This window comes from Synchiropus splendidus, chromosome 12 (genome assembly GCF_027744825.2).
Source record: "Synchiropus splendidus isolate RoL2022-P1 chromosome 12, RoL_Sspl_1.0, whole genome shotgun sequence".
Classification (NCBI taxonomy): Eukaryota; Metazoa; Chordata; class Actinopteri; order Syngnathiformes; family Callionymidae; genus Synchiropus; species Synchiropus splendidus.
This window is the reverse complement of record NC_071345.1, coordinates 8,383,384-8,402,493: the sequence shown is the minus strand read 5'-3', so window position 1 is coordinate 8,402,493 and position 19,110 is coordinate 8,383,384. Positions and strand designations below refer to the sequence as shown.

At 41.9% G+C, this 19,110-nt stretch overlaps 2 protein-coding genes across 8 annotated transcripts in view; one reads left to right on the top strand and one right to left on the bottom strand.

Annotated features, from left to right (window-relative positions):
* Positions 1 to 616: 616 nt before the first annotated feature.
* syne1a (spectrin repeat containing, nuclear envelope 1a) overlaps positions 617 to 19,110 on the top strand; it is a 111,551-nt gene continuing 93,057 nt past the window's right edge. For 3 of the 7 annotated variants that reach the window (XM_053880199.1, XM_053880201.1, XM_053880194.1), the window contains exon 1: positions 18,512 to 18,994. In XM_053880199.1, the coding sequence (XP_053736174.1) occupies positions 18,856 to 18,994 (139 nt within the window). In that variant the 5' untranslated portion in view covers positions 18,512 to 18,855. Of the gene's footprint in view, positions 702 to 7,098; positions 7,141 to 7,322; positions 7,443 to 18,511; positions 18,995 to 19,110 lie in introns of those variants that run through there. The other 4 variants (XM_053880195.1, XM_053880196.1, XM_053880198.1 and 1 more) reach the window with 3 other exon arrangements.
* On the bottom strand, positions 861 to 3,585 carry myct1a (myc target 1a). Its single transcript, XM_053880215.1, has 2 exons — positions 3,330 to 3,585; positions 861 to 2,279 (listed from the first exon to the last, which is right to left on the bottom strand). Exons 1-2 carry the CDS (start codon positions 3,382 to 3,384, stop codon positions 1,744 to 1,746), a joined length of 591 nt encoding a protein of 196 aa, XP_053736190.1. The 5' UTR covers positions 3,385 to 3,585; the 3' UTR covers positions 861 to 1,743.

Here is a 19,110-nt window from a genome sequence, read left to right as displayed (position 1 = left end):
TAAATTACGTCTTCAACTACCATCGCTGCATGTACGTAATATGTTTATTTTGTGTGTGACTATGTTTCATAACTTTTATTGGTCTTGATATATAATGCCAGTGCACATTTCTCGTGGTTTGTAAGGATTTGCAGCCATAAAGTAAACTCGCTTACAGACTTGCTAAACTTACATTATGAACTTACATTATGAATGTTAGTGTGCTTTATGAACGAATCTATTCAAATATATTTCTTCAGGTGGTTTGATAAGCTCTGGCCCAGTTGCACAAACTTATTTTGTATTTGTTACTTTATTCAACATGTTAACACCTAAAACGTCCATGACATTCTTTGTATTGGTTTTATTTAACTTTTTTTTTTTCAAAATTTGTGGAGATTATTGGGAAAAATGGATGAATATTTGTGTGGCAATAGTATGTATAGATAATATATAGATGACACTTAATAAAAAACAAATCATCATCACTATTATGATAATAAAATCAACTAATTTAATATTGTTGGCGTTTACAGTGCCACTGGTGTTCACTGCCTTTTACGAAAGAGCATTAAGAGCTAGAGAATACACTTCACCTAAATAATGGCTTGCGTGGTTCTCCTCTGCTTCACAGCCTCTTCTTACAAACTCATGGAGAGGACTCGTTCCTTTAGGATTCCCAGCAGGAATGTTGAAGATCGGAGCTCCGGAAACTGCACAGTGTAAAGTGTTAATCTTTTGCTCTATATAATTGAAGCAATGTTGTGCTTACAGGTTAAACTTAATATGGTGATTTACTTCCAGAACTATATCACATACTCCCCAAAATTATCTGTATGTCATTGTTAAAAACTATAAGGACACTGGCAGATCAGAGACAGGTTTTTATTGGTTCACATGAGGCTGCTCTTTATTGCCTTCTCGAGCGGGGAAACCTCAGTAAATGACATCTCAACTATCCCAAAACATCTGTCTCGTAATGCCCACTTCTTCCATTTTTTCCAACACACGCATCAACCAGCACAGACACTTATTCTGAAAACCAAACACACCCCATGCCACAACCCAAAACATATGTGATTCTGCAAATAAAACATCAAATAGTTGAAAACATTCCTGCCTCAGGGTTCTGCAACGATATTTAATTAAGCATCTGCTGTGTGTTTAAGGACAACACTTGTCTATTTTTATCCATAATAACATGCGGTATGATAGTTTGCATATGATCACCCAGCCGATGGTTTGTTGTAAGGGAATTCCGTTGATTCATTGAACATGTATTTCAATAGATCAGCCTTTAAAGTTTGACACGATTATTGACGCTATTCCCTGATTCAACTTGTATCGTACATTTTTTCTTTTGAAGTTTGACTGACACACGACCAGGAATTTGAATGGATTGTTTGCAGGTTGAATTAGAACCGAGTAATGGACAAATTTGGTCTTGACCCCATCCTTTTGCGCACCACAACGCAGTGGTTTGTTAACGTTGTTAAGACTGAAAATGTCTGTAGATTGTGATAGTAAAATCATGTTTCTATCTACAGTAAAGAATGCTCTTTAGTCCTTCCAGAGTAGAAATATCTGGCATTCCTATTAATCATTCTTTCGACTCATTGATTTATTTTGGTGGAAATAAGAAAGTATTTTACCACTAAGTCACAGCTTCTAAGTTGAATAGAAAAATTCAACAGTTTTAGTTATTTAAAAATAAATATACATGTAGTCCAACTATAATCTGTTCTAGCAATCTAGCATGTTTGCTCAGGTGCATGTTTCCTGGTAAGCTCTGATGATGCTCTCATAAGCTGGTGGTGGGGTTTGTGTGGCCTGCAGCCCCAGGAGACCATTGTTTCCCCAGAAGGACTCAGGTCGAGAAGGTGTGGTGGCTGTCTGCGTCTGAGCCGTTCCTGTGGTGGTGGTCAACGTCGGAGTATGTGGCAGCGACGTCTGGCTGCCCACCTCTGCCTCCCTGGCTAACTGGCTGCACTGGATCAGTGGGTGAAAGGTCGAGGCCCTGAAGCTGGACTTGTTTGAGTCCATGTGATCAGGTGAAGAATTCTGCCGGTGGAAAGTGAAGGCAGCGTTCAGCAAACTGTTGTTGCTCCGTCGATCATAGCTGCTGTTGCGGGTGAAGCCGGGACGGTTCCTAGGTGAGGTGCGAAGTTGTCGTGACGGTCGAGGGGTGATTCTGGCAGAGCCTGCTTTTCGCCTGGACATCCAGGTCAGGATTACGTAGACGACGGCTCCCAAGACCAGACCCACGGCGACAGAGACACAGAAGGCTATAATGAGGGGGACTAGAACAAAACAAAATATTTGAAGCATAAAATAAGTACAAAAATTGTACATTAGTGTATCAACACATGAAGGCACTTGAGAAATTTGACTTGACCCACTAATATTAAACTACAAAAATATGTATATATATATTTATCAAAACTGTAAGTTATCAATATGTCATTGTATTATTTTTAATTATTATGGTAATTAAGTTTGTAATGGTAAATATGATACATCATTAAGTATTATCATTAACTTTATTTAATTTATGTGAGTTATTGATCTAATATATATACTAAAATGAAACAAATTGATGATAAATACAGTAGAAAACAGGATTACATTAGTTATTTGAATTAAAGATAGAATTTTTACATTTACATTCAGATGTACAGTAAAACATAAGGAAACAAATTTAGAATGTTAAAATTTATTAATGGGAAAAATGTGACCTAAAATAGGAATATTTAATGATTTTAAAAAATGGTAAAAATATTACCAAAGCAAATAGCTGTAATACAGATCAAATGCTGGAATGTAGTCGTAAGAAAGTATAAGCTGAAACTCTTCTGTGTGTGTTTAGAATTATTGCCAGAGAGACAGTCAATTCCTAAAATATCGCTTATATGTATAAATAAATCTATAAAATATAGTTTTTAGTATTTCACTTTTCTCATTATTATTCTGCCACAATGATTTATTTATTTGTTATTCATGCTCTAAGAGAAAGAATTCAAGTAGATAAGTCAAATCCTGTTGGACGTCGGCCCAAGATAACAAATGAATTTCCTTTCAGTGGAGTTCAGCCATGTGTTTAAAAGCAGCCTCAGAATCAGTCGGGCTGTAATTCCGAAGTCAAAAATGCCGAGCTTGGAAAAACAACTTTGGTCAGAACTCATCTGGAAATAACATTCTGCACAACGTGAGGAAAATTGTTGAGGGTTGCGGATTTAGCTTGAAGTTTACTGTAGCTTTCTTCTTTAAGAATAAAAATAGAGTGCTTCTGCTGCTGCTGTGTTAGATAAGATATCAATTAGTGGGGGTGCGTAAATAAAGCAGGAACTCACCAACATCGTAGGACTGAAGTATTTCCAGAAAGAGATTTGTGTCGTTGTCAGCCATACCTGCTTTTTATAAAGCCTGCCGTTCCTTCTCCACTTATACTTGTCTGTCTTTTTTCTGGCTCTGATAGATTTTCCTGCCTTCCTGCCTCTCCTTTTCCTGTTGCTTTCTTCTCTCCTCCCTTGCACACTTTCTCTGACCGACCGTTGTGTCTCCCTCAGAAAGAGAATGAACCTCGACTCAGGGCAGTTGTCTGCTTTATGGAAGTGGAAAACTACACACATGTCACATTTCCTGTTCAAAATTTGCTGCAGGAGTGGCTTATCTGCGGCGGACAGGGATCCTAGAGGTGGGAAGACGGGGTGTTGTTACCATAGTCACTTCCTCTCCCCGTTGCCTTGTGAAAAAGGGCACACTCTGTTAGACAGAGAATGCTTGTAGCGTCTCAGAAGTCAAACTAGTGATAACATACTTCCCTGTAAAAAACTTTATCTTCATTCAGCTCCTTTTTAAATATCAAATATGACATTGGGAAGCATAAAAGAGTGAACTAGTACATGTAAACTTTCCTTTTTGTGCTGTATTTCTGTTTGACAAATTTCATTGCAAAGGGAATCAAAATAGTTTTGTCTTAAACATACGCTGTTCTTCTTTGAAATAGGTGCCTCAACCGTGAGTAGTGAGTACCACAACCCCTATGTCAGGACTGGTGACTTGTAACGAAAAAGAGCTGAGCCAGAAGCCTTGCACTCTCACCATGACCTCTGCTACAAATCTGCTGAATTTATTTTACTTTTGGAGTTAGGCTAAAATTCAGAGTTAGTGAAGCCTGTCACCGAGGAGTGATTCTGAGTAGAGCCTCTTTAAAGTTGGACCTGACTTGACCTACAGGTGCCCAGGATGTGGTTGGAATTTGGAGCATCTTCACCTGTTGCAGTCAGATATGAAAAGCTGCTGCAGAGCACCACACCACGATGACAAACTGTAGCTTTTTATTATAAGGGAGATGGAGTTAGATCCATTTTCTTTAAACACTTTTAGCTCTAACTCTTTCCGGGGCAGGTCACGATGACTGAAAACGCTATCACCTCCAGACTAGCTGAGAGTAGAACTTTTGCTTTGTGTTGAGAATATCGCAGAGAGTCGTGTAGACGGGAGTGAGCTCCGAACAGCCGGTGTGATACACGCTTCCGTGCTGCTTCCTGTTTAGCAGGAAATCATTGTTCCTTCTCCAACACAGGTTCTGATAAACACTTCTTTATTAACAGTTCAGCCACCATCTTCCCTGTCAGTCACACATGGTGTTGAAAGCAAGCCCTCAGCAGTGATGGATGGGAGGCAAACAGAGTGATTGAAACTGAAAAACTATCTGGAGGGATGTAAATATTGGTCAGTGCTGAATTGCAGCGTTCCGATTAGTCAGCTCAGTCTTTCCTAAGTGTCTGCCAGATCAGCGGTGACTGACTTGGACGTCGGGTCGTCTTCCACAGACAGACATCCAGTAAAAATAGTAGAGTTCGATGAGACATGAGAGCAGGCTGTTATTATTGTAATGAAATGTGCTCTGACTCGGCCTCATTTTTCCCCTCTCCAGGGAAAAATAGGATGTTTTGGATGAAAGTTTAGAGTTTCAGTTTCAAGCCAGCGCTTTCTCGTGCTCATGTACTCTGACATAAATTTGCAAGGTCATCAATCACAGAAGACGGAAAGGAAGGTTGTCACTTTTGTTTGCAGCTGTTTCCATTATTACTTCTTATTGATATCATTATCTCATGTTCTGACTATATATTAGTTTCTAGAGTAGAGTTCTCAGAGAGTATTCAGCGATAAAATTAGGTCTTTTCCCAATGGTATGTTTTCATTCGCTGCACTTACCTGTTCTTAGATAACAACTTGTCATCTCAGTGACAACAACAGTGGCACTTTTTTTTTTTTTTTTTAAGGAGAATAAAAATGTAATTGTAAAATGTTCACTGTGTGGAGAAGATTTTAGGCTCTAATGTTGGTAGTTCGCAGCATTCTTACTTTCTGTGTGAGAAATCTTTACGACAAAACGATAAATAAGGATTCAAATGTCTGAATCTATTTGATTTCACGAGTTTGGCAAAAACTTTGCCAACTCCTCTTGGCAAATGTATTTTCCCCTCTCTCTACCAGTAGGAGGCGCTGTGTTCTGACAACCTGCCTGGACTGTCTGCGGCACTGACTACCTGAATGTCACTTTGCCACCTTTGCATGCATTTTTTTCCGCAACTGAAGTAGCACTGAAAAATGAGGTTTGGTCAGACACGTCATATTGTTGACATTGGATCTTTTTATTACAAAAATGCTGATGCTGCACACATGAGATAAACTCGTTCACTGAGTCCTTACAATAATTGGATAAGAAACTGTGTCTTCAGAGCCGCGGGTTCATCCCCTTGACCCTTTTTGCTTGAGCGCGGCTTTCGTCTCTGCCCTGTCACTGCAGCAGCAGCAGCAGCAGCAGCAGCACCTCCTTTTCTCTTTTGCTGCATTCGCGTTGTCCGGAGGGCCTCTGATCGGTAGAGGTCACCCCGAATCGAGCTGCGTGAAAACACCAGGATCAGCGCTCTTTTTGTGATGCAGAGATATTTCACCGCGTTTCAAATTGTTGCCATAGGGACGATAAGAATAATGGTCACATTTACTCGGATGAATCCCTGACTGATGATTGGGAGGGCCAGGGTTACAAAAGGCAATATAACCAATGCATCAGCCTTTCATCGTAAGGGAGATGTCTCCTGTTACTGTGCAGGTGACCTAGTCAGCACTTTCATTTTCTAGAAATGTTAGAAATTCAAATCTACAATATCGGAGTCCCAGCATTCATTTTAACAGGTGAAATATCATTGTTTTATAGAGAAGATCAGTCAAATAAATGACAAGAGCAATACTTCACGTAAACTTTTACACACCACTATAATTATTAAGCCTTAAAGAGCAAGCTTGAACCATCCTCAAACTGTCTTCCTTCAACTTCTTTCCAAACCCTCATAACGCAGCATACCCATGTGAGATACTTCAGTCTGTCGGTCAGTTGACTCATCTAGTTTTATTCTGTGAAAAGACAGACAATCTGACAGATGGAACGCAACTGGTTCGGAGGAATCCTCAAACAAACTTATGTTAAAATAAGGTGGCAGGCTTTCCTCATATAACCAGGTTTGTTTTGATGGTGCAGTGTCCTCCATCTACTGATAACAGTGTAGTTTTTTTTTTGTAGTATTATTGAACCTTTTATACTATGAAACCCAATGTCACTGAACAAAACCTGTTTTGCCTCTTTGCTTTGCTGCTTTCATTTGCACTTGGATCAGTCAGTTCCTCTCTCTCCTCACATCCCTCCAGAGAAGGTAATGAAGGGACTTGTTGTAATGGGATTAGATCCTGTGATAAGTGCTCAGCCTGAGTCTTCCATCACACCTCCTGTCTGCATGAGCGCCATTGATCTGCTGCGTAGTCATCTTTTGTTTGGAGGCACAACAATGCTGAAAGAATAACAAATGAAAAATATTTTTAAAGCACAAAAGTGGATGTTTAGAGGTGCCCTAGCTCTCTCAAATAATCTGACAATTGTTCAGGGTTGATCAATTTATGACACTGTATCGAGGGACACAAACATAGCTGGCAAAATAAATCTTACAAAAAGTATAATTTTATTATTGTATTTGTATGGTGTCGTTGTGGCAGTGTGTAGCACTGGTCCTGATGTGATGTAAGATGAACAAGTCACCTGCTCTCTCTGGTCAGCAGGTGGCAGCACACGCGGAGCAGACCGCTGTTCCCTCTGCAGAGGTAGGATGATACTCAGCACACACATACATGCTGGCACACACATATGCACTTACCTCATCATCATGGGAGGAGCTTGACCGAGTGCAGACTCCAACAGGGATGACTTGAAAACACAGACGGAGCAATGCATGTCATCATTCTCTCTGAGTGAAGACGCCAAACTATTGCACCTTGTTTTCCAGCATGACAGCGCTGCTGGATTGATGCACAGCAGCCAGACGTCAGTGTGTCACGGACCATCAGCATGGCATCACCCCGCCACTCTTCTCAGGACATCACTGATGTGATGCAGAGACTGCAAGGTAGGTGTGACTTTGCCACTCACTTTCCTCAGCTTTGGCGCGTTTTTAGAGGTGACCTGGTGTCTGGCATGACACAGCAAAACTGAAGGCATCATGTGAAGCTTTATCCGATTGGATCGCCACTCATGACTCTGTATGTCAGTCAGTTGAGTTGACAGTTTGCCTCTATAGTTGATATTTTTCAGGAATTCTTGTACAATAGAACAAATCCAATTTATCTAAATAAGCAGTTACAGTGTTACAAACTTAAGCTTTAAAATCAAGTCTAATATTTAGCATTCGCCAACTACTTTAACAGGATAACCGAGACATTCCTCAGCAAGAGTTCTAGTGTGACTCTCCCACACTTGTCCTTTTTGATTATGACTCCTTGTTTGCTGTCAATATATTGGTCACTTGCTTGTGACTTGAAACTTCTTTACAAACTGAAGGGTTACTTGTTGAGAGCTTCGATGAGATCGTTGACCACCACTGAGTACTGAAATCTGATTTACCATTGATCCAAAAGTAAAGTGCTTCATGCCAGTCTAGGGCAGGTGTCAAACGCAAGGTCTGTGGGCTGAATCCGTCCCCTCCAAGTCACTTAATGAGGCCTGCAAGAACTAGACGTGTGTGTTCTTTAGAATCGAATTCAGTATTGTCAAAGTTGTGTCATTGCTGTGACAGTATAGTGGTCTATGAAGATTACAATGTTTTCTGGGAAAACGAATGTCAGCATTTATCCAGAAACTTTTAAAACAAGAAAACAGATGCAGAAGGAAATGAATCAATTATGTTTAAACAAAGGACAACATTGTTTCTTTTTTGTTGCGAGTTAGAGTCTATAGTGAAGGAGGGTCATAAATATATTTTGCCTCCAAGCACTGAGCTATGGTTGCTAAAGTAATGCATGTATGACTGTCTTGTGTTGCATTCCAAAATATATTTGGCTTATCAGATTGAATCAACATATAATATATCGGAATATTTTTAGCATTACTTGTAGTTAGAGAAATGTTAGAGGCGTAAACAGGTGGTGCTACCAATGGCTTCTCTTTATTTAACCTATCAGCAGGTGAAACTCCCCTCTTTTGCCCCCCCACACACTTGATCCTCTCATACATGAAGCTTTCTTCAAACACAAAGCACCACAATTCAAGTCAAAGTTTCTAAATTCAGTATGTGAGCATACCTTCTCTCTCGTGTCTATACACGCCCTGTAATAGATTGTCAGGTCCAGATCAGGACAGAGAAAGTCAGGTGATGCCAGAGCCCACAGCCAACATGGCGACTGCCGGTGCAGCTTCTGAGTTGGCAGTTTGTGTGACAGCAGCGAGCAGCATCATCGACCACGTGGCTCCTCTGCATCACTGTGTGGAGGTGTGAGTGCACTCTTTGAATCCTGATTGTACTCGGATCTAATTTTAGAAACTGGCCCACTGCACCGGTTCTCTGTTGCAAGCAGAGGCTGGGGAAAACATAGGGGACTAAATAAGTATTTTAAGTGAGCTTCCTTTTTCAGAATTTTCATTTTATCTATAACTGTTGGTGTTTTAGGGTCTAATGCAATGTTGATGATCATAGTAAATAAAGCTTTTTAGAAATATATTTAAGTTGCATGCTAAATTATTTGTTTCATTTTGAAGATTAATGAAAGTCAGAGGAAGCAAGACAGAATGGATGTATGTGAATGAGAGGGAGACAGGAGGAGGAGTGAAGCGGCATGAAGTAGAGGCAAGTGTGTGGGGTCAAGAGTAATGGCCAGAGATGAAGAGAGGTGACGGACAGGCGTGACTGGTAGGGATCAGCAAGCGTGAACGCTTCATTGGACAGAGATATGAGTGTATCAGAGACAGTTTTGAGCGCAGGTTCAGGAGGTCAGATGGTTTGGACATGTGGAGTGACTGTGTTGCAGTTGAAAAGGAGGACAACCAACAAGGCTCATATATCTTATTATTTGCACTGTGCCATCAGCTCGTGTTTTCATCTAGATATATATAAGTTCTTTCTAATCTTAATAAACAAAGCACTGAGCAAGCAGCAGCATCCATATTTGAAGTTTTGCATGGTTCATCTTATTAACTCTTGTCACCCCACACACAAGAGAAAACATGGCTTTTAAATGAATCAAATTCCCTCAAACCGTGACAAGAATGTCACCCAGGTCTCCTGAGACTCAATTTGAAAGGTGTTTGTGCTTGATGTTGCATAAAAATAATCAGAACTTTTGCCCCACTTTTCTTTTCTTTCCTCGTGTCTTCAACCAGCTCGTTCAGTGCACCTCTGTGTCGCGCTGAAAAACTGCAATTAGTGACACCATATGGCGGAGAATGGTGGGACGGCTTTGAACACCTCCCAGTTTGAACTCCTCCATATGCTGTGGAATTCGCCCGTTCTGTTGTCTCTTCTTAATGAGAAAATAAATGCTTTTTTCTTTTGAGTCGACTTTGTAAGTCCTGCGTGGCTGCTGAGGTTTCAAACCACCGACTTCAACTTGTGCTTACCTGTCAGACCAGTGCCCCGTCAAAGTTGAGGGTCCGTTTTTTGGGCACTTTTGTTGTGCACTCCATTCAAGGCATACCGCTGCGTTGTCGAATATTTAATCCTGTCCTATTTAGTTTTTGGTAAAAGAAGATGCGGAGCCGGCAGAAATGCCGCAGGAGAGTGTGAAGGGCAGCGGCGCGCCGGGTGAAGCCGATTGTGGCAAAACAGAAAAGAGGCAGCAGCGGGGACAAGAAATGAACTGCTGCAAGTGGTGAAATGAGAGACTTAAATGGCTCTAGTTTTTTTAAGCCCGTGAATGCCAGGGGTGGGGGCTGCCACAAATCTTCTGTTTGGCATATGGCCAGCGTGACATCCTGTTGCCATGGGCGACAGAACGGTTTGGCCACAGCCAAGGAGGGCCTAAGCAGACGGTCACCTTGAGCCATGCCAGCCCCCGTTTTGGTTTTAATGCTGCCATGTATCGTCCTTCGAGCTGGACGCTGCTCACACAGACGCTAAAACACAGTTTAAAAATAGCACTAATGCATCTTTTCTCCCACTATCACACCCGTGGGAGGGTTGGTGTCTGTGAAGATGAAGTTTTCAAGGCACTCTGCCCATTAATAAGCAGCCATCACTCTACTGGTGTTCCTCGCTGCAAACACAAACGTTTGTAGTCAGCGTGATTTCTTCCGCTGCTTCTGTTCATCTTTTTATTTTGTTTATTACTTGTCTTGGCCGCGGCCTCGTGGTGATTTTAACGGACCAGTTTTCACTGTCTGAGTTCATTGGTTGTTTCAGATACAACTTATTTTACAGGTCACTCATGGAATTGCTTGTGGTTGTGTTGAATCTTTTAAAGCCTCTGCAGCTCCTGATTAGATTGTTGTCTCTTTTGGATTGACGGGACGACACAAAAGCAGATCACAAGGGATGGTCCTTCGTAAAGGACAGAGGCTCATCCTTTATCTGTGCTACACCTATCTTAAATCGCCCCCCCCCCCTCAAAGTAAGTATCATGGAGCCCAGTAGCTCAATGGTAGTTTCCAAATGCACCCAGTCACATGTAACAGAGAGAGGAATACATGTCACAGGTCCTTACAGGTCCACGCCTGCACATGCAATCTCAGCCCTTCTAGAAACATGGTGAGTCTTGAGCCTTATATTTGGTTAAATAAAAGCGAGTGTGCCTGAAACACATCTTCACACTTCCTTTATCATGTGCGTCAGATTGATGCATCAGATACTTTTGATGGATATTCAAGGCCAAAGTCCCGCGACAGATTGCATCCTGACCCCTCAGCCTGTGACCCTGAAGCCCATTCACACCTTTTTGTGTGATTCTTTCGCTCTCACTCATTCCCTTATCTGTCACACGCAGACACCCCCTCCTTTTTTTTGCACTTGTGCCAATTTGATTGGTAGAAGATTCTGCCTCTGGCACTCCATTTAGCCGTTAAAAGGGTTTTAAATAGAGGTCAGGGTGGGATGCCCTGAACTCTGAGCGGTCAACTGGTTGTCTCATGTTAAGATTCGACACCCAGGAATTTAGGAAAAAAAAAGATTGTCTTTATTTATGTTTTAAGTTTATTATTTTAGTTTTTTGACCAAAATGATTCCAATGTAATCTTTTCTTTTACACAACTCATCTGTTTTTACCCAGTTTAACTTGCTGATAGTGGATAGTTATGTCATGTTACCTTTGACTGGTTTACTTTGAGCTCACATTGAGCAGAAAAACTTATTTTCATGCACAGCCATTAACGTTCGGTGTCCCTATTATGAAATTATTTCAGTCTGAGATGCCATGCTGTTTCCACCAAGGGCTAGATTTCAGTTAAAAATGCTCTCCATGGTGATGAGGACAGGCGGTGGGAGAGTGGTGGGAGAAGGTCGGGTCAAGACAGGCTGGCTAAGTTTAAAATTCAAGTTAACTGCGCGAAGCAGTCTTTATCATATTAATGTAAAGAGCCACCGTCACAAGTGGCAAGCAGCATAACTGTGGGGGTGTGAGTGGGCGGTGTGGATGCTACTTGACGTGGCGAGGGCATGGCAGTTTTGTGCACAGCTGAGTGCAGTCGCCAGCGCTAGGGGTGAAGACAGTGGGAGGCGAGTGACAGAGAGCACGACAGAAAGAGCAGCCAGGCACTTCTTCGACTGCATGGATGCGTCTGGACTGTCACTTCCTGGTGTGCATTATAAAGTACTTGAAGTGAACAATGGTTAAGTTATTTCCTGTTTTCTTCACATTGGTGCTCCACTTGAATGAAACACTCTTGTGCAATGAGTATTTTCTCTGTATGTTTACATGAATTTCCTTTGAGAAATGTGTCAAGGGTTATCACTTATTTTGAGACAGTGAACAGTATGAACTGAGGTGCTCCTGCTCTTCAGTATTGACAATATTTCTCGGTTGTTGTCATTCATTGTATTTATTCAGAGATGGCGGTGCAGATCCACCAATTGCTTATATGGAATCTAATTTCTGAGATTTTTGGCTTGGCTCCAGCTATACTTATTTAACAACAAAGACCAGACCTAAGTGAATTTAGAGAGGCCTCGCGGCAGTGATCGAGTTAGTGTGCTGATGCACGTCCTTTCACTTTACTTGTCCCTATAATGTGTGGCTGGACGCTGAACCTGGATAAAGAGCTTAGACTGTCTGACCCACTCCACCAGTCACAGAGCATTACACAAACTCACAAACACACTCAATCATCACACGTGCATTCACCGACAGTGCTCCATGACAAATTCTGCTGAAAATGTACAAATCCTGTATTCCTGAGCTCTTTAGCTTGTCTGCTATACTGTCTTATTTTGTGCGTTTTCAGTGCAGCATGGCAGGATTTGCAGGACAGTCTGTGCTTGTGTCATCAAATCTACTTTAATCTTTGATGCATCTACCAAAACAAACTGAGAAAAGCCTATAACTGGTTGATAGCAGCTGGGCTTCTAATTGGTTTTAACAAATGAAACCTGATGACTCCACTTTTAATCAGTCTTTTTCTGTTACGACGGAAAGAGCAATCCGGCCGAGAATAGAGAGCGTGGTCATAGAGAGCGATCGTCCAACACTGCGAGAAAAGGATTGAAAACAACCCTAGCACAAACTCATCTTCCGTTGCATCCATGATTCCTGTGATGGGGGCTTTCGACAAGGGCCGGCGATGTGCTTTTATCTCGAATGAATTTTATCCCAAGACGTGATCTTATTCAATTTATATTGCGATTCAAGTATTGATTATTTCAATATTAATTTCCTTATTTTTCGTGTCTGAAAAGAAAAGTCGAATGATACACTTCTAGAAATGTTATATGACTGATCTCAAGTCAGCCTCTGTCTAAAATTTAAGGATCCTGGTTTAATTCTTCTGCTGCACTTAAGCTCAGCTCAGTTCTGTTAACCCATTTTTGAAACATGAAAATAAATAAATAAATATGTTTGGGTGTTAAATGTCAATTTTTCATGAAAAAAATGTGTGTATTTATGTGAATTGATTTCCTCCCCCACCATTGATTCATATGTAAACTGTGATATGTGCCTCAGTTTCTTCAATCGCAGCACCTCAACTTTGCAAACAAAAGAATCCAATACATATTTAACTTTGGCTGCAGCGAGTCAGATTGGACTTTTGAACATGAAATGCCATCAAATTCTTGCATGATCATGATGTGCCTTGTATTTTCTGAGCTCTAGTTTCAGTGTGTTGTAAAAGATGCGACACAACTGGCTTCCTTTGGTGGAGAATATTTGGACAGTTATGTCGATGATTTCTGCACATCTGTTAGCGGAAGAGGAGGTTTGAAAAGGACTAGGGTGCTGTAATCACTTTGACTTGTTCACCCCCTTTGTCTTTGCTCTTTTGAATCTGGCGACATTGCTTGAAATGTAATTAGCCATGCTAATGGGCTGGCATTTGGACTTCCGCAGCAGCCCCTGTGTTTGGGCTGCTGGAAACAGCCTGTGAAGTAGGGCGGCATACGTAGATGCTGAATGGGAATTGAACGGAGGTGAGTGTGATGGAGGCATTGAGAGCTTGAGTACTGGGGTGGAAGTGCACGGAAGAGTTCTTTTTGACTAGTAATTGTTGGATTGAAAGAGAAGAACCGGAATCACCAAGTGGATAAAGATGCTTTTTTGAAAGGAAGAGCCCCAGAATCATGTTAAGTGGGTGCAGCCGATTGGTTGTATGCATTTGAAACAATTACGGCCTCCTCCAGAACAACAAAAGCAGCCATTTGGTGCTGGGCTACCGTCGCAGACATGATCCATTAATGTTGCTCTGCAGAGGCATTAGCAATATTCATGTAGGAAAAGCTTTGTGTGTTACGTTGTGAGTACGTTCAACAATAGTATTTTTTTTCTTTGTCTTTCCAAATGTGCATTTGCTAACAAGGTGTAATATTTAAAGACCGAAACAGCAAAACTAAAAGCTCTTTTTTTACTTGTCACCAGTTAAGTTACTGGATACTCTGAGGCATGTGATTTGCAGAGGTGTCTCAAGCGTCAATAGTTTCTCAGACACATAGAAAGTCCCCTTATAGTGAGCAAGCTGCAGGAGACGCAGATTAGATTAACACAAGGATTTGACATTATCCAACACAGTCGCTCTTTTCTGTCTTGTATTCAGTCTCGGAACATTCATTTAACTATTTTCAGCTTAAGTGGGTAACAACGACAACAATATTCCCCCATAACCCTACAGGATGACACACCATCTTATTATATCTTCAGGAGTAATAATAGCATTTTTAATGTAGTTTGGGTGAATCCAAGTGATTTCAGTCTTTGCTGCCACATATTTTCAGAGCTATACTACGCAGCCGGTGCAAGGAAGCAGCCTAATAAATCGCTACGTGGTCTTTAGCCTCAGCAGTATTTTTTATTCCTGATTGAACTTGTGAAGCTTTATATGTAAACATTATTTCATAAATGTGCCACAGTCAGTAGTAAGTAGTAAGTAATCAACCAAAGAATTCAAAAGATAGTCATTGGACGTCCACTTTAATACCCTGCAGTAATATTCAAGATGATTAATTAAGTGCACTGCTAAATGAATATCAGCCTGCATATGTGCAGTACGTGTGGAGGGACTCTCTTTGTCTTGCCGATGGTTATCACCGCTCCACAGACCGGAGTCATTACTAGATTAGAGATCCTTCGTGGTCAGGTGAAGAGCAGCCTTGTATTATTTATGAAAGTGGCAATAATTAGCTTAATTATCCACTAGGTGGCACTGTGTCTCCTCGTCCCAATGCACTGGGGAAGAATTTACAATGTAAGGACTGTATACTTACCGGGAGGAGAGCATTTGTTTTTCCTTTAATAGCAGCAAAGAGGCAGTTCCTCCACTGCTCAGGACCAGCGCACCCTGCAGACATACCTGTGTGCTCCAAGTGCTGACCCACATCCAACCTTCACAACCTCACAGAGGAATCTGGTGCGTTGTGTTGCTGCCAGAGGCTTCTGTATGGATCCACACCAGCTGAGGTTTAAACCTCCCCCCTCCTCCTTCACCACTCTCCAGAGGTCCAAAGCCTAAAGGGGTCTGTTGGCTTTCTCTTGCACATACAGCAGAGATGATAGAGATTCCCCATACCAGATTTTTTTTTGTTCTATGAGTGTTTGCACACCTGCTCTCCTGCCCCTGCTCCCACAGTCAAACAAGTCTCATGTCTGCTCTCCATCTTGTTAAGGATCCTGTCCCGCGGTTATTTTTCTAAAGACGCTCTCTCCGGAGAGAACTTGCGCTGTCTGTCTGGTAAATTAATGTTCAGAATCTCTCTGTGTTATCTCAAGTATCTTCCACTCTCTTTAACACCACTCTGTAACCACCTGTTTAATATTTTGGCAGTTTTCTGATCCAGCTTGTGGCTAGTTGTTTTGTTTTCTCTTACATGGTTTCCTCCGGGTACATCCACTGTCCAAAATACATTCAGAGGAGGTGTCAAACGTAATCATGCAAGGGGCCAAAATGTTGCACACTCCCCTTGTTGGGGGTCAAATAAACTGGAGTCTCTGCTCTTTTATGGCCTTCATTATCATGTATTATCTCTGACATGAATAAACCCCTCTAGCTAGAAAACAACCTGCAAAAATTACTCTTCATGGGTCAAGATATCTATGTTTGCACCATAATATTGCCATTGAATTTGCTGTGTAAAATAACTTTGTGAGCCAGATTTGGCCCCCAGGCCTTGAGTTTGACACCTCCTCCATAAGTCCATGATTTCAACAGAGAATAAGGACAAAATAAATTGTCACATTTTTATTTGACGTAGGCAGCACTCCTTCAGCTGTCCCACTTTAGATTTCTGCACACCTCACTGGATTAATGTTGTGGTCTGTTTTTGTGCAACATTGGCTTTTCTAGTCTTCCGCTAGTGAATAATGGCTGTGAAATTCCACATAATATTTAATATAAATAATCTATTTGAGGCAATGTATATGTAAATATGGGTGATGCAAATTTGTTCTTGTCGCCTCTCTTGGTCTGACCTGTGAGTTATTTGTAGAGTTGTCAAATTATGCAAACTGAATAGACAGAATGGTCACTGCTTCCGAAGCCAAGCGAGACAGCGATGATCCCGTGGCTGTTAAAGAGGGAACTGCCAGCACTGTGATTATCAGCAGACAGATAGCGGATGACAGCTGCCATTGGTTATTGATGACTTTCATAATTAAAATCCCTTATGGGGGAAACCACTAAGAACAAAAGAGAAAATCACACAAATGATGAATTGTCCTTCCACGCTTAAGGCTGATATTAGCCTCACTGGGCTATTCTCTGTGAATACGACTTCCAAGGAGAGGCTGTGTTCTGGTCCAAGGAGGACACTTTCATCCTGCCAGATCGCGCCCACACACTGAGATAGTATTTGTGTGTGATTTTAGTGGACACTTGAAAACATCATGGACTTTGTAAAGGCCAGGCAGGAGCTTTAATAACGCATACAACGCAAAAAACAAGTGGAGCTTTTTTCCTGCCATTGTTCCTCTGCTGCATTGTCACAATTTTTGGCTGAAAGGCAGTCCCTCTAGAATGAGTGTCCTGCAGCTTTTCATTTGGAGTACTTCTCTTGTGATCTCAATACATTGTTGTCTGACCGACAGGCGACGGCTGTATTGTGTTTTTGTTTTGGATTGTTGCAGATTTTTCCCCTCTATCTTTGCAGAATTGTTTTATTAAATACAGTAATGTGTATTTGTGTCACTGTTTGACGAAAAAGAACAATGAGATGGATTTGTGGGAAATAGGAGAACTAGTCTATAGAACCACTGCATTCATAGTATTATGGACCTGTTTCTCTATAAAATGGATCTGCTCTTTAGGGCCTCATTTTTTTGGACAGATTTTATTCGTTAATATGCTTAAGTGTTGCATCACAAGGGTGATGAAAAATAATGAAAGAGACATGACTTTTTGAAAGAAGGAAGACTGATGCTCAGGCAGAAGGAACGATTGGACCTCTGTGTAGCGTGTCTTGTCTAGATGCGAGGAGGACGACAGACAATAGACTGTGGAACTTGGTGACACGCTTGAGGTCACACTCTCAAAAAGTGTGACCTTAACTCGGCAAAAAGTTTTCTGAACTCACAAACACGCAGTTGTTCTTTAAATGTTTGCGACTTAATCTCTGGTAAACTGGGATAGAGGTGGGCGGATCACGGTCTTGTGACTGACACAAGTGCTGGAGGAAAACAGCCTTGCTCGACACGTGACAATGACGCTGAAAAAAAGAGTTGAACTCACTACTGCTTAAATGCAGTGGTCCTCAGTGTTCTGTATCATACGCTGCCTATTAAACAGCCTTGGCGCACCATACGTTTTAGCATGATGCTGATCCAGATTAGGAAGGTTTAATTAGATTATAAGACACTGAAGACAAATCTGAAGAGATTTGACTGCAACACACTATTTCTCTTACGTTTAACATAGTGATGCATTGACTTCACGAGCTAAATCTATACGACTTAAATGTCTATTTTTGCATTGCAACAATGAATATTTTTCATTGTTTGATCGAGCCCAGTGACTTTTATTATTCAGCCTTCTTCTGTCCACCTCTAATATTTTTGACAAAAGCTTCTCACCTGGAAGACAGAACAAATGGACAGTCGTCTTTGCGATTGTGGTTGAGATAAAAGATTGTCTTTTTTGAAGAGACTACAGGGACAGATCAGACAGGATGACTGCCAGTGATAGTCTGCTCCCCTGCAGGCTCGATGGAGTAAAGAACTGAGAGCCTCAGAGCACCGCATGGGATCTGTGTAGATGAGAGAATGAGAGGAGGGCTGTTTGAGTGCCAGAAACTCATAGGGAATTCCTGAACGTCTATCCCAAGGCTGTGTGTTTGTATGTGTGTGTGTGTGAGAGTCTGCGGTCCTGTCAGAACTCCTGCATCTTTTCCCTTCGAACCAGCTAAACGCTCCTCTTCAGTCTGCCCTCAGTTGTCTCCTCCTTTTCTACATCAAAACGGTGCTGCTGTGACATCACATATTCCCACATGCTCTGATTGGCTGGCTGATGGAGGGAAGTGTAATGTACCCGCAGCGTAGAGTGAGAAATTGGGAGAGAGAGGACTTTAGAGGGGGGGAGAGACTGAGGTGGAAAAGTGTGTGTTCGGAGAGAGAGGAGGACTAAGCAAGAAAGATTGATGCTGAGGCAAGCTGGCAACGCACACACTAGTTACACAAGTACACACTGATCACACTCCCAAGCTGCTTAACCGGCAGGAAAAACACTGAGTCTGACTGAGTCCGCAGCCAGTTACCGCAGGACAGGACAGAGAGGCGGGACGGAGGACGACAGGACAGCACTTAGTTGCTCGCAGCGTGTCTTAGCTGCGACACCTCCACTGCTGTCATCTCATCGGTGACAGTACTTCTTAAAAAGCAGGCATCAAGGGCAGGGGCAAGGGTAACTTCTCCTGGAGGCTGCTGTGGATGTCCTCACTACGTCCTCATGAAGACAGGCGGAAATCAAGTCTGGAGTACAAGATGTCAAGGCGGGCAGGAGGGGAATCTTCCCCGAAAAAGAACACATCTCTCAACCTGGTGACGGGCTTCTATCACTACCTTCGGGGTAAGTGCGGGGCAGCATGTGACCACCCACTGGGAATCAGAGTGTGAAAACTATGGGATGCTGTGTGTGCGCTTTTTAGCGTAGCACTGCAGTATGGACTGCTCATGTGTCTACGT

Bases quoted from the DNA above. Each gene is read 5' to 3' on its own strand.
- myct1a (XM_053880215.1), bottom strand. From the start codon at position 3,384: ATGGCTGACAACGACACAAATCTCTTTCTGGAAATACTTCAGTCCTAC. The intron at 2,280-3,329 runs GTGAGTTCCTGC...GTTTTGTTCTAG, and splicing joins ACTTCAGTCCTACGATGTTG to TCCCCCTCATTATAGCCTTC.